The sequence below is a fragment of the Diadema antillarum genome, unplaced genomic scaffold, assembly GCF_040938485.1.
Source record: "Diadema antillarum isolate AM-2024a unplaced genomic scaffold, OU_Dant_1.0 seq00001348_RagTag, whole genome shotgun sequence".
Lineage (NCBI taxonomy): Eukaryota > Metazoa > Echinodermata > Echinoidea > Diadematoida > Diadematidae > Diadema > Diadema antillarum.
Window position 1 is genome coordinate 35,148 of NW_027272113.1, and position 20,374 is coordinate 55,521.

A 20,374-nucleotide genomic window follows, 5' to 3' on the forward strand; every position below is an offset into this window, starting at 1 on the left:
AGTTGACAAGTTGATTTGTTTGTGTTTTGAATGGCATTTTTGTACCGTTTATGTTCATGTTACACCCAGAATGGGTTAACTTATGAATGATTTGAATGAAATCAATAAAATATGGAAAAACAAAAAATGTGTGAGTGTGTAGATTATGAATGAACGTCTTCATTATGATGCAGTATTATTATTCTCGTTATGGACGGCAATATGAGGAAAATAAGGAAAATTCAAGTTTCCATGAACATTCCATTGGTACATCTTGTTGAGGGTACTTAATTCTCCCGGTTGACCAAAAGATCGGTCTGAATCTTGTCGTCGGGGATATGTTCTGTGGAGAATACATCTGGCTTCAGGGAATTATTCCGACTTCTTTCTGAAAGAGGAAAGACAAGTGACCTTCAATTATGCTTCTCAATGTATTTTCCAAAATAACGCCATGACGTGTATAGTATAGTCTCCTTTGAATATGAAGGAACTGTAGAAAAAACAAACAAACTTTTGAACAGATTGTCTGATATTCTTCAATCTTTCACTGGTGTGTTCTACTAATATGACTGTATCGTTGCTTTCACTCAATCCATAATCTTTGGGCTTTGGTTTCCTTGAACGGTAAAATATCATCCCCCTTACCTTCTGAAAGAGGTAAGCCAGGCGCTCTTTTATTCACTCTAAAACATCCTGATCAGTACTGACCCGGAAAAGGGTGCGTTGGGGTCACACTCCGTCCCAGGTCTGGTCATGAAGACTCGGAATGGTGTCACCTTGACCGAATTCATGACTTTGAATGGGGTCATATCTGACCCTATTCCTTGTCATTTCTGACCCGGAACGGAGTGTGACCCCAACATACCTTTTTCCAAGTCAGACTGACCCGGATGTTTTTAGAGTGTATATACACTTCTACAGAAGTAAAAATATCTATGTTGAATTATTGTTCTCCCCCAAACATATCGGAGTCATCTCACGTGTTATTATAGTCATAATATACGGCCCCCGAGCTCGATATTGGTAAAAAGTTCATGAGCCATTATACATCCCACATTTTACCAATATTGAGTCAAACAGCCCATGAGCTCGACACTAGGCAAAATATCCCCAAGATTCTGACACTATAGAGGATCAAAAAAAATATGCCCATGTCGGTGAGTCCTACACTGGGGAGACAGGGCCCGCGAGAACCACACTACATAGGCGAAAGAGGCCCACGAGACCGACACTGATGCGTACCCATGATTCAATGAGTGTCGGACTCGTGGGCCAGTGATTTAATTCGCCCGTGTCGGACTCATGGACTTTTTTTTGCTTAGTGTCGGACTCGTGGGCCTTACATAATATGGGCCCTACCTAGTGTCGAACTCTTGGGCTGTATTATGGAGTTGGACTCGTAACGTGCACCCAATCATGGGTGGGTCGTGGTGGGGGGCACGTCATCCCTCCGTCGCAGCTTTTGAATTCGTTCATTAATACATAGGCACTCTAATACTAGTACACGAGCAATCCTCATAAATATAAGCCTACAGCATATCTGTCTCCGCATGATACGAAACTTAAGATACAATGGCACTTCACGTTTCAGACAGCTGTTAATAATTTTTGAATTATTGGTTATTTTATAACGGAGATGCCATGGTCGGAGATAGTTAGGTTGTAGGCCTACTTAGGGACGAGCTCAATCCTTGATTTCGTTGATTCGCAGCACACCCCTAACACACACACACACACAGACACACACACACGCACACACGTTCGACCCCTCTCCTCTGCAGGTAGCTGCGAATCAGCGACATTCTCTCCGATTTTTCTTCTTTTACAATGTTTTATCCGCCTCCTATTGATATCTATATGATTCATTTTCTATATTCCGCAACCTACCTTCAAAAAATGTGCACCTCAAAAAATATCGGGAAAACCTTTGTAATCCATTTCATGCGGTTTAAAAAAAAATCAGCTATCAGCTATAGCTCGTAATATTTTCCAAGCGTAGTTCCAAGGTCAATTCCTTCAATTGGCGAGCAAGAAAAACGACCTAAGATTGAACGAATAAACAATCAAACAAACACTGCAAAGCAAACATCAACAATGCAGGTTCCCATATCTGAAAAGATAAAGTACCGAGGTCATGGAGGTTCGACATGCTCCAATGGGCGGGGTTATCGTTATTATTCAGACGCGCATGCGCACACCGTCCTCCAGCGAGGGCTGTCGGGGCTACATTATTCTTATCACTTCATCATACTGCCAGCGACCACAAGCGCAGACTTCTCCGGAAGGGCGAGTGTCGAGAAAGTCAGACAGCTCTCTTAAATCTTCAAGTCAGGCGAGTTCGTCACTAGTTTGGCGATTTGGCTGTATCTCAACTCTGAGAGATTAATAGAATATCTTTAATTCAACATTTGTCGGCACAGTCTTGGCATTTTACGCCCGTCTCGCAACACCATAGGACACAATGGCACAGGGAAAAGCTCCAGCTGTTGGAATCGACCTGGGAACAACCTCCTCTTGCGTTGGAGTCTTCCGGAATGGCAAAGTCGAGATAATTCCAAACGACCAGGGAAACCGAACCACACCGAGCTACGTCGCCTTCACCGAGACGGGAAAGCTGGTTGGAGATGCTGCCAAGGACCAGGCCGCCATGTAAGCTTCTAGACCTGCTCACTAGACTCATTGACACAGTTCTTTCTGATAATGTTACTGAACACAGTCAATTAGGACAGTTTGGAAAAAGGTAAAATGTCAATTGAAAGCAGAAGAAAACCTAAAATACCAATAACGAAAACTTTAGAATTCAAATTTTGAACAGATTGTCCAATTTTCCTAAAACTGCTCTTATGTAGGCCCTTCTTCTTCTTCTTCTTGCGTATGAGACAGCGGCAGCTAAATGATGCCCCTCAATTGTTGTAGCCAAGTTACAGTCTCAGGAGTAGGGTGTGTCAGGTCCATATTATGGTGGTCCTGAAGTCCGCTCGACGACAGGTCATGTGCGCCGTGAATTTGCGACCAGGTCGCGAAATTCGCGATTTGGGACTCCAAGTTCGTGACCCGGGACGCGAATTACTCTCTTAATCAACCCACAAGATTATTATTATGTGCGTATTAGGGTGGTTCGATTGGTTAGCGTGCTGCATGCCCTTTATCAAAGATTCTAGTGTGTAGGATCTTTGCTTTCACAATGACACGTTAGAGATATAGCATCCTGTGGCGGGTGCAAGTAAAGACGTGCCATAGGACAATGATTATACTACATGGTGGATATCACTCAAAATATCAGCAGGCCTACTCAAAAAGGACAAGTCCACCTTCATATACATGTGGATTGTGTGAATACAACAATATTTGTAGAACACATTAGTGAAAGTTTGGGGAAAATCCGATAATTCCTTCAAAAGCTATGAATTTTTAGAGTATCTACACAGTCGCTGCAGGATGAGAAGACTACTACAGTGTATGATGTCATAGGCGTACAACGATATAAAGAAAATAAAAAAAAAGAATTTCACAAAACTTAACTTTTTTGGGATAAAGTGCACATTTCTTCGACTTGTTACTGACATATTTTAAGGGTAATATCATTCCCCCTGCCTTACGAAAGAAAGAAGTCAAGTGTTCTCTTGTTACGCGAGAAAAGCGAAAACATGTTGAATTCTCTTGATTCTTTATTTATATCGTTGTACACATGTGACATCGCAAGCTATAGTAGTCTTCTTGTCCAGCTTTGAGTGAGCAGATACTTCAAAAATTCATAACTTTTGAACGGATTGTCCGATTTTCCTCAAACTCTCACTGATGTGTTTTACTAATATTGCTGCATTCACTCAATCCACATTGTGAAGGTGAACTATACTTATTTTGTCCTTTAATGATGGAACTTCACTGGAGGTGCGCGCGGGCTCGCTAACAAGAAAAGGGAAAGAACGAGTGGCTCGAATTCAATGAGGTCTTGCTCACCTATGAGCAAGGTTCTTTAAAAAGAAGCGTCCAAAGAAGAGGCACAGTCTAATGAGAGAAAGAAAATGAGGAAACGTGTACGCGATAATACCCTGCGAGTCGTCTCGATTATCCACAGACAAGACTTCTTAAATCAACTTGTTTGAAATGTGAAGGAGCACAGACTTTCGAAACGAAAATAAAAAAGTCTCTTTTCATCCTCCATTCTAATACACCTGATCCATTCGAAATCTTGCAGTCGTGTCTCTTTCTCAAAAAAAAAAAAAAAAAAAAAAAAAAGCGACATGCCGACTTAATATGCGCATCAGCTACTCCGCCCGCCTTCGGTCCGGAGCATGATAACTTGCAGAGTCAAAACGGCTTTTCTCGTTTTTCACGTGTAATGCTTTTCCGTGATGCTTTATACTTTACGGAGGACCCCAAAAATGTTTTGCTTTGCATCACTTATTGGCTCGTACTTTAAATGCACACGCTCATCATGACTATTGTGCTGCACCCTGAAACCACCCCTACTGGAAAACAACAACAACAACAACAACAAACAAGCAAACCCAAACACACAGTGCTTCACAGTGTGTTCACAGTGTGGTCACATTGTCGACTATGTAAAAACGCTCGAATTTAACAGTGTGGAGATGATTTCACACAGTGGTTTGGTGTTTGCAGAGTGTTCACATGGTAATGTTCTGTGTCACACTGTGAATTAATAATTTTACAATGTGTTCATACTGTTAAAACGCTTGAATTGAACAGTGTGAAGAGATTTCACAATGTGTTCACAAATTGTTCACACTATGTTCACGATGTGTTTATATTGTGTTCACAATGTGTTCATATTGTGTTCACATTGTGCACCCACTGTGTTTCTAACACTGCGGGACACTGAGTCCTTTCCAGCAGGGACGAGGAGAACATGTGGGAGAACAATGGACACATGATGAAGTCATGATAAACAGGAAGATTATCAAAGATGGTAACTGATGATCGTGGCATTTCAGTACAAGTGTATCTGGTCACACAGAGCTCCCTTCCCCGCGCTAAAGTATACATATATCAACCAAACCGACTGTGTAACCGACTCCAGATCGTTCTTTTCCCTAATGTGGACCCGTGAAGACGGATACATGTATAACTTTTTTTTTGATTGAATAAAAAAAGAAAACCCCCAATTAGACCTGCAGATAAAACTGTATATTGTGAACACCGCAATGTGACTGATTGGATATGATTTTTTTCAGTGAACATAATAAGAACTCCGAAAGTTTGTGCTCCTTCGAAAGTTTGTGCTCCTTTCGAAAGTCTGTGCTCCTTCACATTAAGTTCTTTTTTTTTAATCAAAAGCAATTTTGAAAATAGATTCAACGTATATTGGTCAATTCATATCATGTGGTCAAAATCAGAATTCTCCCGCCCTTCAAAAACGTATCAATTGATCGATGACAAACTTGAAATTATATGTTCTGAAATGTGTTGCCAAATTCTGATACATACATGGTTAGGAGGCCCTTAATTTGCAACATAACGAACACCAATATGTGAACAATAAAGGGTTCAATATGGAGGAAAATGTTACTCTACCAAGTGAAATCCTGACAATTAAAATTATGCAGATTGCTATCATGAGATATACATCCCTCCAAGCAACAGAAATGTTGAGCGAAACTTTGTGTGGTCGTACGTGGGCAACATTTCTAACCAGGCTAGCTGGATAAACAAAAAGGTTTGCCTTTGGATGGATGAATACCAAACTAACGCAATAAAGTCACTGAAGCACGTATGATGAAACAGCTTTAGTAACAATACCATTGTCACGGTCACACGGCGTATCTCGCAAGACAAGAGTGCAATATTTCAGAATAAGACAGTATTGCGTGACAGGTTATCTATTTTGTAGCTGGAATAAACAACCTTAACCGTGACAATATGGAATCCCTCCAAGCAACAGAAATGTCAAGCGGAACTTTGTGTGGTTCTAAGTTGGCAAAATTTCTAACCAGGGGCGAGCTGGATGAACAAAAAGGTTTGCCTATGGATGGATGAATAACAAAACAACGCTATAAAGTCACCGAAGCACGTATGGTGAAACAACTTAAGTAACAATGATATTGTCACGGTCATACGGCGTATCTCGCAAGGCAAGAGTGGAATATTACAAAATAAGTATTGCATGAAAGATTATCCATAGTTGGAATAAACAACCTTAGCCATGACTATAATGGTATCCCTCCAGGCAACAAAAATGTCGAGCGGAACTTTGTGTGGTCCTAAGTGGGGAAATTTCTAACCAGGAGAGCTGGATGAACATAAAGGTTTGCCTTTGGATGGATGAATACCAACACAACGCGATAAAGTCACCGAAGCACGTATGATGAAACAACTTAAGTAACAATGATATTGTCACGGTCATACGGCGTATCTCGCAAGGCAAGAGTGCAATATTACAAAATAAGTACTGCATGACAGATTATCTATTTTGTAGTTGGAATAAACAACCTTAACAGTGCAATATGGTATTTCCGCCTTTCAACCCTTTTTTTTGGTTTTTTTTGTGAGATAACGCATTTTTTCTCAGTGTCCTCATAATGGGCCGAATGCATAAACGCTAGCAATTGCTTGTGCTAGCCTTTTACTCGAATCCGTATGCATAAAAACAAGCAATTGCTTTTGCTAGCAAGCACAAGCTATTGCTTGCTGCCCGCAAGCAATTGCTTAGAGACCAAGCATTTGCTGAAAAACGTATGCATAAAACATACCATTTGCTAGTTCTTGCTAGCAATTGCTTACGATTTTCCAAGCTCTGTAAAATGAGCTTGAGCTTTTGCTTAACCGGAACGTTCCCTTTTAAGTATCATTTTCATATTTATGAAAGAAAGACCATACTTGTGAAGGAGTGGTATAAATCTACAAGAAATACTCATAAGTAGTGTAAGAAACTTTTTCATTTCAACAACGGGAATGTCCAGTGGTTAGCACGCAAAATGTGATGAAAAACAGGTAGGATGTCTCACTTCGGTGGAGAGCGAGGAGACCTCTCTCCACGTGCGATCTGGCAGATCTGGGCTACTGTAAGCTGCAGTGATGAGAATCAGCCAGTAATATGTGTGTGTGTATAGATGTGTGTGTATGTGTCTGTGTGTGCATTTCATAGCTCTTCTGCTATGTCAGGAAATGTTTCCACAAACACATGCCCTTTCAAATACATGCTGCCACACTCGCCTTTGTTCTTGTGTTCGCACAGGCGTGACATCCCTTTTGTTGAAAACGCAAGCAATTGCTTGTGCGGGGCAAGCAAAAGGTATTGGCATAAGCAAAAGATTATGCATATGGATTTAAGCAATTGCTTGAGCTAGACCTTTTGCTAGACGAGCTTGTGCTTTTGCTTGTTTTATGCATTCGGCTCCATAATGGCATAAATATAGGAAAAGCTAATCCAGGGGGTAGTGTACGTAGTAACGAATTTCGCTTTCATTTGAGCTGTGTTTTGTGAAGTCATAAATGCTACGTATTCATATCAAACCTCTCTTTGTTTAAAACTGACACTAATATTGGCAACACATTAAATTTCCTAGTTAAAATTCAGATTTTCACTGATTTTTCTCTCAATCTTATTGAGTCTACAAATTGCCCTCCGATGTTAAATCCATGTTAAATCCTCCATGTTAAATCCTCTGTTGTTAAATCCATGATGATATTATTGCTTATGCCTCGTTTTGTATTGGCAGAGCAGACACAGGCCACGGACGTGTGTGCCCAATTTGATATCATCGGCTATGTCTTGTCTGCGTCCTTGTTGTTTCTCGTGTCTTGTCTGTGTCTCATGTCTATGCTTCATGTGTGTGTTTCTTGTATGTGTTTCATGTTTGTGTATATGCGTTTCTCTTTCTCTTCTTCCAGGTCTGTACATTCCTACATAACTACAATCTCCAGGTCTAGGTCTAAGTGGAACTTTTGTCGATTCCGGTGTGATTTTCTTTATACTTATGGCTAATCCAACATTTGTTTTCAACTCTGTGAACGATGATGAATTTTATGATACAGTTGGGCGCTCTTTTACGTCCGCGCAGGAAAACAAAACTTCCACCTTATATGAAGCATACATATCGAACAAACTTAATGCTTCAGCACAAGAATTTGAATATAATTTTGATCCTGAAGATCCTGTGCAAAGTTCATCATGTGTTCATCTGACTGTAAATCAGTATGAACAATATGTTATGAATAGTGATGATGACAATCTTTTGTTAGCTCATTTGAATATACGAAGCATAAGTAGAAATTTTGATAAGTTGCGATTATTTTTAGAAAACTCTGGTAATAACTGTTCTGTTATAGGTCTGACCGAAACATGGTTGACTCCCAATATAAGTCATTTATTTTCTATATCCGGCTTTGATTTCGTGTACAGAAATAGAAAAGAAAGAATGGGTGGTGGCGTGGGTTTATACATCCCCAACAAATTTGAATATTCTATCCACGAAGAATTGAATGTCATGACTGATGTAGTTGAATCTCATTTTGTTGAAATGGTAAACCCGAATGGGAAAAACATACTAATTGGAGTTGTTTACAGACCCCCTGGATCGAATCCGAATGATTTTTTGTTGTATGTACAAAATTTAATGCAGAACTTTATCTTTACAAATAAACATGTATATTTAATGGGTGATTTCAATATTGATCTTATGAAATGTAACTCCCAACATATTTCGCAAGAATTTGTAGAAACCTTAATGTCTGTTTCTTTATTACCGTTAATTTCTAAGCCGACCCGTGTTACTGACCGATCTGCCACTTTGATTGATAATATTTTTTGTAATATTCTCCCAATTCCCGAGTCTGGTATTGTTTTATCTGACATCTCTGATCATTATCCAATCTTTACACAAGTGCCAATTAAGTTATCTCCTAGGCAAAATAATTATCAGAGACGTCGTAAGATTACGGCCAATAATCTTATTAATTTGCAAAATAGTTTAAAAGATATTGATTGGTTTTTTGTATACAACAATACCGATCTTGATTTGTGTTATGATTATTTTATGAAAACTATCACTTCTAAAATTGATGATTATATTCCGTTTTGCACAAGGAAAAGTTCTTATAAAAGAACTCCAAGACTCCCGTGGATAACCCAATCACTTTTAAGATCGATTAATAGAAAAAATAATTTGTTTTATAAATACAGGAGTAACCCTACGGATAAAAACAGACAAAAATATGTGACTTACAAAAACACGCTTACTAATTTATTGCGTTTACAAAAGAGAAAATTTTATGTCAACCAGATAATGAAATATAAAAATGATATTAAGAATACTTGGAAAACAATAAAAGATGTTATGAATACATCTAATGATGCATCTAGTATTTCAGAAGTACGATGGGGTAATACCTCAAGCAATGTACCTGCTGGTATGGCCGAAATTTTTAATGATTTTTTTTGCATCGATGGGGAAAAATTTATCACAAAGTATCCCTTCATCTAATAAAGTGTTTTCTGATTTTTTAGATATACCTAATCCTAAAACTATATTTTTGGACCCTACGTATAATGAAGAAGTTATTGATATTATTAATAATTTGAAAGAAGGGAAAAGCCCAGGTTGTGATGGAATCGATAATTATTTGTTGAAAAATATAATTCTTCAAATAATAGATCCTTTAGTATATATTATTAATCTATCACTTAGTACTGGGCTTGTACCAAGTCAAATGAAGACTGCCAAAGTTATACCTATATATAAGAAAGGGGAGAAAAATGATGTCAATAATTACAGACCAATATCGTTATTAACTTCAATTTCTAAAATTTTGGAAAGAATAGTATATATCCGAACTGTAAAATTTTTCAATATGAGTAATATATTTACGAATTTTCAATTTGGATTCAGAGAAAATCACAACACCACCCACGCTTTACTTACCTTTGTGGAAAAGATTACACATGCACTTGATACATTTTCGCATACAATAGGCATCTTCCTGGACTTCTCAAAGGCTTTTGATACGATTAATCACGGTATACTTCTTTCTAAGTTATCCCATTATGGTATTCGCGGAAAAGCCTTGCAATGGTTTACGAGTTATTTATCTGACAGATTTCAATATGTACATGTGAATATTTTGATTCTTCTATGAAGAAAATAGAATGTGGTGTTCCGCAAGGAAGTTTGTTAGGCCCACTGTTATTTATAGTTTACATTAATGATTTTTATAGATCTTCAGATAAACTCTCTTTCATATTATTCGCGGATGATTCCAATCTTTTTTATTCCCACCCTGACCCTAATACTTTGATTAGTACAGTGAATGATGAATTGAAGAATGTCTCACAATGGATATATGCAAATAAATTGTCACTGAATATTGAGAAGACAAAGTATATGTTTTTCAGTAATTTTTTAGATAGATTACCAGGTAATGTTATATTTGACACTACTCCCCTAGAAGAGGTTTCGTCTATTAAATTCTTAGGTGTTTGTGTTGATAATAAGTTATCATGGAAGTATCACATAAACAATATTTGTAAAGTAATTGCACGTAACATAGGCATAATGAATAGATTGAAATATTATCTTCCTTCTTCGGCTTTGATTACGCTTTATTCAAGTTTGGTATTGCCGTACTTGAATTACGGAATTCTTGCTTGGGGGAATACATATTCGACATTGTTAGATAAACTTTTTCTTCTGCAAAAGATGGCGCTCAGAATCGTTTTTAACCTTCATATCCGAGCACATACTGACAAGCTTTTCCTTGAGCACAAAATTCTGAAAATAAAAGAGTTGTATTTGTTTCAACTTGGTCAATTTATGTTTAATTACAACTGCAATCATCTACCCAAAATATTTTATTCTTTATTTCACCGTAACAGCCACGTACATAACTATCCCACTAGACAATCTAAAGAATTTCATCTTCCCTTAGTTAGAACTGTACACACTCAAAATACATTTGTTTATACCGGACCCAGATTTTGGAATAGCTTAGATAATGATCTAAAAGAATCTGTGAAGTTAATTACATTTAAGTATAAACTCAAAAAATATTTGTTTTCTAAATATACCATTTAATTCTGTTCAATGAAAAAACCCGTCATGTTTCACTTTTCCTTGAGATTTTGTAGTGTGTCCACAGACCTTTTCCATCCCTCTCCTTTTCCTTCTCTATTCTTCCCTGCTCCTTTTTCCTCGTTCTTCGTTGTCCAGTATCTGTCTGAGTGCATTTCCTCAAATTCTGTTGTTTCTGTGTATTGTGTTATTGTTGTTGTTGTTGTCGTCGTTATGTTTTTTTGTGGCCGATTGCATATCTTCCTTTCCGTTCAATTTTCCTGGCACACCTGGCCCCATAGTGTCTGTGCCACAAATGTGATATGTTATATAGTTTATACGTTTGCATCCTAAAATCCTAGTAAGTATTGTTCATAGTATCAACATCATTATATCAATGAGTAAAATGTACAATAGTATATAGAAGAATTTAAAATGAATATGTCTTATTGGTATAACAAATTGGTGCTGTTGTTGTTTTGTTCCAGTGTCCCACGTTTTACAAGCGTGGCTTTTTTAGTGGAACACTGTTTTCCATCATTGTGATTATTTACTATTTTTGTTGCCATGACAAAGTGCATTGTTTCTTTTTTACGACATCATTCGTGTATAATTTATATTGTATTGAAAAAAAAATCCTTTATCGGACGAGTGTAAGAGAAATGAAAAAAAAAAATTTTATCACTTTGGATTATGTCAACTTTTTCTTTTCTTTTCTTTGTGATGATGGAAATAAATAAACTATTGAATTGAATTGAATTGAATTGATATTGTCTCGATTAAAGATGGCCCTTCCCTTTTGCATTCCTTCCCAAATAGCACAGAACATGATAAATTCAACCAGAATGACAAGACTTTTGTAAATCTATAACATTTCTGTGATATTTGAAGGTTGTTAGCCGTTAAAATTCAAATAATGCACCAAACGCTCACCGTAAAGCCCCCGTTCCACTATGCCGTTCTCGCTACGATTTGACAATTTTCTCAGGTCGGGAAGGATCGGGTAAAACCTGAGCCGATCTGGACACAGTACGATGTTAGAACGCTCTAAGTACGCTGCAGTTACGACTACCAAGTGCTTGCTACGCTCTTACTACGATGATCGGGAATTAGACATTGCGATCTCTGCCGCTGCCGGTACGCTTTAGAACGATGTAGCTACGCTGTTAGTGCGATGTTGCCGATGTTATCCGATCAATGCACGCTGTATCTACGCTCTGAACGATCTATACGATCTTATCACGCTGTTACCCCGTTCAGAGAGCTGAAAAGTGCCCGATGTGCCCCGATGTACCCCGATTCGACTGTGGGTCAGCAGTCAGTCAACTTATTAGCATGCAGAACCGAAGAAATATACTGTGGACCTCGAAGATTCATTCTTCTTTTTTTACTTTTGATTTTCAAAGTTGTTGTTGCTTCGTTATTCTCACTACTCTTTCTTCATCAGCGAGCCCGTGCTTCTGTGCCTCCAGTGCCCTGGTTATGACCCACCATTTCCCTCTCCTCTCCCCTCCTCCCCCCCCCCTTGTCCACCTCGGACTTACTACCTTCTTCACTACTATATCTTTCTATCCTCTCATCAATTTTTTCCTTACAAGAGAGCCGCCATGTGTTTGTTAATGTGCGTACGTATATGTGCATGTATGTGTGTATTACTCTTTTTTTTTTTTGCTACCGCTTAGGGAAATTTGTTGTTGTTGTTTTTTGCAATTATATATTTTTCTCTATGAGGGGACTGCATTCTAATACTACAAGCTCTGCTTTTTAGCAGTCCCCTCCATTTCCAGCAATATTTTGTATGCATTTACCACAGTGACGTAACTGTTATTTGTATCTCTGTTGATGATTTGCCTGTATCTCTTTTACAATGTTATTCTGTTCATCGCATTGTGGTACTGATTTCATGACGTCTGTGTATATGAGCGTTTCTTTGTATTTTTTATTATTTGTTTGTTGGAAGTGAAATAAATCAACTTGAACTTGAACTTGAAGAGCCTCCTCAACTCACGGTTCTTTTGCAGCAATGCATTGTATGAACAAAGACGTGCTGATTTTTCAAAGGATTTTTCTTGATGTCCTTGCTTTTATAGTCCGTCTTCCTCCGGTTGTAGATGATTTCATATTCTTCAAAATTCTGCTATGTCCTCTTCCTCCTCTTTCAGCATCACGTGTAGTCTCTCTTTCTTCGCCTTTTGGGTAGCTGCTTCGCTGCTTTCTTCTCTTCTTTTCCTTCATCTCTTCTTCTTCTTCGAAAATTACAGCTAAAATTACTTCCCGTTCTTGTGCCGATGTTACTACGCTCAGAAAGACCTTGTTACGCTCATCCCGCTGCGTTTACGCTGTAACTACGCTCTCCCCGCTTGCCGTACGATTAAAAATATGTCAATTTTGATCGGGGAGATCGGGAAGAAATTTTGAACCGGTTCAAAATTTCTTCCCGATCTGAAAAACTGCCCGCTCCAACCCCGACCTCCACACGCTGCTGCTACGATGTTTCCGATCCCCGTACGCTTTTGCCGCTCTCTCCCGATCTGCTAGATCGGGACAGATCGGGGTCCAAATCGTGACAGTGGAACGGGGGCTTAACGTATTCTGTGTACTCGACACAGCTGCATACATTAATCCTCCTGTGGTTGTATGATACTTATACTTCGAACAACAGATATCGATTGTCAGAAAAAAAGAACATCACGGCGCTAGTGTACTTTCGCACCTGTTTGTCAAACGACCTCCAAACAACCACACACTCACCCTGGTTTTCAGTAACCTAAAATACTTCCATCTGAGTCTCCAAAGTCCAATTTTAGCGTTTACAAGTGTCGGAAAATCGTAAGAAAATCTTGATCGCTATCGCTGGAATTGCTGCTCGATGCACACATACGAATTGGTCTGAATGTAGCGACACAGCGGCTTTTTCCATGGTGTCGTTGAAAAGCTAAAATTTGTTTTTTCCTTGTAATCGGCCAAGTTTTCTGTAGCGGTTGTGGCAAAGTCGTCCGTTAGCGGTTGTAGATTCACGGCAGCGGTTGAGCATGTGCCTAGGTGTATGCTGCCACTTATGTCATTCTCTTTCTTTTCTTCTTTTATTTTCAGGTAGACCTAGAATCTATTCCCCCTTCCTAGAAATGGTATTTTTTTAAAGACACCACAGAAGAACTTGCCGTGGTCACTGTGTGAGATAGCTACATTCAGATCAATCGCGGTGCTCGCTGCTGTGCTGCCGTGTTTTGTACACCGTGCCGGCTGTCTGCTCCTGTGCAACGCAGATCGCTGAGCGAGTAGCTGCGATCGAAATTATTCCGAGAAGTAGATAAATGACAAAATGGTAAAAATTCCAATTCTACTGGACTTGAATCTCGCTCAGATGCAAGTATTTAGGTTACTGAATAACTAAGGTGAGTTTGTGCATGTTTGGAGGTCATTTGACAAACAGGTGCGAAAGTACACTTGCGCCGCTTCTCTTACTTTGTTATCAATTGCAAATAACGACACACATGAATTACATGTACGACTAAGTGCATCACACAGGTCTGTAAAACTAGACTAGTATTTAGATTTGTAATTTTTGCAAAGTTCGCAAAAATCATTCAAATCTTAACGGTCAATTTAACTAAACAAATAAAGACCCTCTTGAGTTCAAAATTTACAGGAGGTTTCCAAACAGTGTTTTTCTTCAATACCTTAGTGTTCTCACCAATTTTTCAAAAATTGCGCATGCAAAAGGGATTGGCTGTCTTTAAAGTCAATGATTACAACCAGTTTCAATTGTCCTTTCTCCTCCATCAATGAGCAATAAAGTTTAGAAGTGTCAATAAATTTGATGAAGACAAGATGATATTAAAAAAAAACACACCCAAGAACAAACAAAACAAACCCCAAAACACCAACAAACCCAAACACTGCCCATGACTTCAATGGTATATGAGTTTTCTTTTCTTTCCCTTTGGACTCTTGTTTACAGGAATCCGAAGAACACAATCTTTGATGCTAAGCGATTAATCGGACGTCTGTTTGCCGATGGCGTTGTGGGCGATAACAAGGAGTTCTGGCCTTTCGCTGTGGTTGACCGCGACGGTAAAGCCATGTTTCAAGCAGAGTACATGGGAGAAACAAAGATCTTTGCCCCAGAAGAGATCAGCGCAATGGTCCTGACCAAGATGAAAGAAACAGCCGAGGCGTACCTTGGTCAGAAAGTTACCGACACCGTCATCAGCGTGCCGGCTTATTTCAACGACGCTCAACGCCAGGCGACAATGGATGCTGGGGCGATTGCAGGTCTGAACGTCATGCGTCTAATTAACGAGCCAACAGCGGCGACCCTGGCGTACTGGCATAATCAGAATGTGGATGGGACGCGACATGTACTGATCTTCGACCTCGGAGGAGGAACATTTGATGTCTCTATTGTCACCATTGACGAAGGAATTTTTGAGGTTAAATCGACATCAGGGGATACCAATTTAGGTGGCGAGGACTTTGATAACCGGCTGATCGACCATCTGCTTTATGAATTCAAACGCAAACATAGCAAAGACCTTAGCTCCAGTCCACAGTCACTTAGTCGCCTTCGTACGGCAGCTGAGCAAGCGAAGAAAGATCTGTCGAGCATCACAAAGGCTAACATAGAAGTGGATTCTCTCTTCGAAGGAATCGACTTTAACACCAGCGTCACCCGAGCTCGCTTCGAGGAGTTATGCTCCGCTCTCTTGAAGTCTTGCATTAAGCCCGTAGAGAAAGCACTGGAAGATTCTAACCTCGTAAAAGGACAGATTGTATCCATTGTCATGATTGGAGGGTCGACCCGCATCCCAAAAGTACAGAATCTTCTTATGGATTACTTCAGCGGCAAAGAACTTAACAAGTCCATCAACCCAGATGAAGCTGTGGCCTATGGTGCAGCAGTCCAGGCAGCCATCTTGTCTGGTGATCAGAGCGAGGACATCCAGGATCTCTTACTCCTTGACGTAGTTCCCCTTTCTCTTGGTATTGAAAGTACTGGTGGCGTGATGACATCCCTCATCAAGAGAAATACTACTATTCCAACGACAAAAACTGAGACTTTCTCAACGTATGCAGACAACCAGCCAGCTGTACTCATTCAGATTTTCGAGGGAGAGCGGTCAATGACAAAGGACAACAACTTACTTGGAGGTTTCGAGGTAAGCGATATTCGTCCTGCTCCGAAAGGGGTACCACAGATCGATGTGACCTTTGACATCGACGCCAATGGCATCTTGAACGTGACTGCAAAAGACAAGAACACTGATCGCACCAACAATGTCAGGTGTGTCAACAGCTGTGGCCGGCTCTCCAGGGAGGAGATTGACCGCATGGTCGGTGAGGCAGAGTAGGGAATGTATCGGGGCGTCTGCAGTGTGGGCGACGTAGAGGGCGTCCTTGAGACCCTCGTCCATGGGATGGTCGCCAACACACAGGCATAAAGGGCGGGAATACCGTGCGCCAGTTTGACGAAATCCGAAAGATTTCAGAGTCAGTCACGTTACTTCTGCCCATTTTGGATTCCCAGTCTACAATTGTACATAACCTCCCAGCAAACAGGTCCACATGCGGCGACCTTTTCACCCAAAGTGGTGGACTCACACCAGGGCCACAGCCGAACGTTTTCAAAAGTGTGTGTGTGTGTGTGGGGGGGGGGGCACTTCCGGGTTTCTTGAGCTCACAAGCAAAAAAAAAAAAGAAAAAAAAAAAAAAAGAACCTTCAGCTGATCTCTCCCCTTCCACTTCCGGGTTTTTTTCAGCTGAAAAGCAAAAAAAAAAAAAAAAAAAAAAAAAGAAAAAGAAAAAAAAAATCTTCAGCGCAATTACATAACCTTACCGCGATCATTTTCAAGATCTCCAGCTATTTGTTTTTAGTGCACTTACGTACTTCCGGGTAGAAAAAAGTGTGTGTTTGGGGTGGGGGGGGGGGGGGTGGGGGCGGTTCTACCGGCCATGCCATTACTGAAGAATTCGACTATAGACTAGACAACCCATCGCCTCAGCCTCCCTACTCAGAGCTATAATTGCTCCTCAATATCATACAGAGTTTGATCGGAAAAAGACTTAAATATGTTTCTATCAGTTTCAATTATTTGCAATTAAACCTGAAAAAGAGAAGATATTGGATACTCGTATTCATAACTTCTAGAGTATTACTCGTTATGTAACAATAATTGAGGCGTCTATCGAAAGGATTTATTTTGCTCTAACTGACATAGGATTTACTTTAAGCGATCCGTGTTGAGATCGAACTCTTCATACTTCCTTTAGTTAGCAATGTATTTATCAACACAGTGTGTGTTTTTTTTTGTATACATGTAGCAAATGGTAGTGTCATCTTTTAAGAAAGCATATTAAACTTACATGAAAAGTTATTGACCATCTTAAGCAGGGTATCGGCCCAATGTCGTTTCGACAAGTTGAAAGTGAAAAGTAATCTAGGTTGATGGGATTTTTGTTTTGGATAGTCTTTCGGAGCATATTGTTGTTGGTGATTAAAGGGGAAATCCAGTCCAAATGCAAGTTAGCCTGATAAGAAAGAGTAAAACACTACGAGTTCAACGGTATAATTTTAATCGAAATCAGACGGATAAGAAAGTTATGACACTTTGAAGTTTCGCTAATTTTTGGAGAAACAGTTCTTGAACAGTATGAATATGCAAATGACAAAGTTGTTATATCATTTCCTCACAACTTGCCATGTAGTTAATTCGTACATTAAATTGTGAAATTTCTAGTTTATCATTCAATCACATTATGCCCGAGGCTCATATCCGGTATCATCAACCTGATCACTATTCTGAAGTTATTCAACTAGGAAAACATCATGTTTAAGACTCCACTGAAAAACAAAACATTGAATTGTCATCATTTACACGATCAATTGAAAATTGTTAAGGTATGACATGGTTAGCTCCTCATTTGCATATTAATATCCACTGTACAAGAACTGTTTTGCATAAATAAGCAAAACTTCAAAATGTCATAACTTCCTTATTTTTTATTTGATTTCAGTCTAATTTTTGCCGTTGATCTCATAAGATTTTACTCTTTTTTTAACAGAGTGATTTATGTTTTATTATACATATATATCATATTAAGCGCAAAATGACTGCCATTTTTGTTCAGACTTCTGTAACTGTCTGTAGATTTTGTTTTGAATTTTTATGTACCTCATTGTATCTATGATACCAGTTTAAAAGGTGATGGTTTAATATCTCTGTGTTTTTTCATATTCTGTTTTGCTATCAGTAATTATTGCAGTGGTATTCTGCTGCAAATGAAATGTATGAAATAATGAATGAAATATTCATATATATGTACATTGAGTACAAATAATTATGTAGTCGCTTTGGAGCTGCGTGGTTTCAAATTATAGAATTGATAGATTGGTCTCCGTGGTTAACTGATCAAGCGTGACCATCCCAACAATAATATTATTTCTATTTCTGTAGTTTTGTTATAATCGCTCTCTCCTGGCAGTCAAATAGAAGCGCAGTGATAGGATCAGCAATCAGACAGGGTAGGTGCACCCATGCATCATTACCCTTCAATTTTCTACACATGGCTGAACGGGTCATCCCACAAGCCCGACACTTAAGAGTCTCACAGCCCGCGAGTCCTAGCCCACGAGTTCGACACTATGGGCAAATAAAGCCAGTGAGACCGACATTAGGTAAAGACAGCCCACGTGTTCGACAGGTACAACACGGGGTTTAATGTGTTGGTCTCGTGAACCTTGTTTGCTTGGTCATTAGTGTCGTACTCGTGGGTTATGTGACTCGTGGGCTGTACTGTATAACTCGTAAGCTGTATGACTCGTGGGTGTCGGTCTCGTGATGTGCACCCGGCTGAGTATCATATCCTAAAACAGTGATAACATACTGCTGTAAACATTTTGTATAGAATGCTCTTTATAGTTTTACAAACGGATTATATCTATGATATCAGTTGAACAGGTCATGGTTGTTATCTCGTAATATTAAATATATACTTGCATATTGCTGTCATAATTTCAAATATCGTTTCTTCATGTCCGTTGTATACATGTTTCTGTCAACAGTCATGAATGCTCATTACATTTGTACTCACTTCATTTTATTCAATTTCCAACACATATGATTACAACATTTGAATACACATTATAAAACAACAATGTAATGAAAACAAATGAAGAAAAGTGATACACTTTTTTACATTATACTTGTCATGACAAATACCGAAAAAAAAAATGTTGGAAAAGGAGTCCCTTTGGGGTTTACCAACAATATTCAGTATGGTTTTGTATATGTACAATATTATAAGAAAGGGAGGGTCACCCTGTTCTATTTTGCCTATTTCAACTATACAGGACTCGCCTATGGCAATACACGTACACCTATATGGCAATATACACATGTTTATATCAGTAATTGCATTATAAGGCTATATAGCCGAGGACATTTAGACTGGTTCGACTGTACCTAATATAGATGGTTATGCTACTACCTTAAAAAAAGTGTATTTTTAGTTTTATAAAAGGATGAAGCAGATCCTTGTAGTCGAAAGATTTTGAAGTGTATAAGAATTTTGAATTCCACGGCAACCATAATTTTCGGTACTGTAGTAAATAAAACGAATGAAATTTCGCCCGGTCACCATCGTGACGTGATGTTAACTGATAATGACTGGTTACAACACATTACATACCAATAACTAATGACCGATCACAAGCAATGTTATGTGCTGTGGACCAAATGCCTTGTCACGTGTATGCTCTCATTTAATTAGGAATAGCTTCATCATTTTATGATGTAATTATTATATTGGGTACCTCTAAGCTGTCTGTTTGTTCCTAGAAGGTGAGTCTATTTTGTATATTAGTTCATCAGCTGTTTGAAGTTTATATCAAGGGTTATCATAATGGTGGTATTTAAAAAATGAAAACCTGAGCATGTTTATTGTTCAAGCGCGGGGGATATTTTCAAGTTTGGATTTAGATAATAATGATCACTTCCAAGAGTGGAATTTTTAGCTGATATAAATTATATAGTCATCGGCTTTTGCTATACTCTGCCTTTGTATGTCATGTCATCGATTGGTATCAGTATTTCACGGTTGTTGTGTATAAGTCCTATACAGGGTGGCCCAGAAAGAACGGAACACCTAAGATCTTTAATTTCACCAATATTGTTGCAAATATGTCATTATTTTACGTACTACTGAAAAGGCAATTCTTTTTCCAATACAATGACACCAAATTCTTAAATTTGGGTTTATGTGTTATGATTTTAGGACCATTTTTGTCAACCCTTGCAATTTTCAAAATGTGATCATTTTGCACTTTCAGAGATACCGAAACAAGCGACAATTCGGTTTGTCATAGAACCAGTAGCGTTCACAATGTG

The 20,374-nt window shown here is 38.9% G+C and overlaps 1 protein-coding gene across 1 annotated transcript; it reads left to right on the forward strand.

Moving 5' to 3' along the window:
- Positions 1–2,440: 2,440 nt before the first annotated feature.
- Positions 2,441–16,339, forward strand: LOC139708564 (heat shock 70 kDa protein 1A-like). The gene is made up of 2 exons (XM_071620507.1): positions 2,441–2,628; positions 14,950–16,339. The coding sequence occupies exons 1-2, from the start codon at positions 2,441–2,443 to the stop codon at positions 16,337–16,339; spliced, it is 1,578 nt and encodes a 525-aa protein (XP_071476608.1).
- The last annotated feature ends 4,035 nt before the right edge of the window (positions 16,340–20,374 follow it).

Bases quoted from the DNA above. Each gene is read 5' to 3' on its own strand.
- LOC139708564 (XM_071620507.1), top strand. From the start codon at position 2,441: ATGGCACAGGGAAAAGCTCCAGCTGTTGGAATCGACCTGGGAACAACC. The intron at 2,629-14,949 runs GTAAGCTTCTAG...TCTTGTTTACAG, and splicing joins GCCAAGGACCAGGCCGCCAT to GAATCCGAAGAACACAATCT.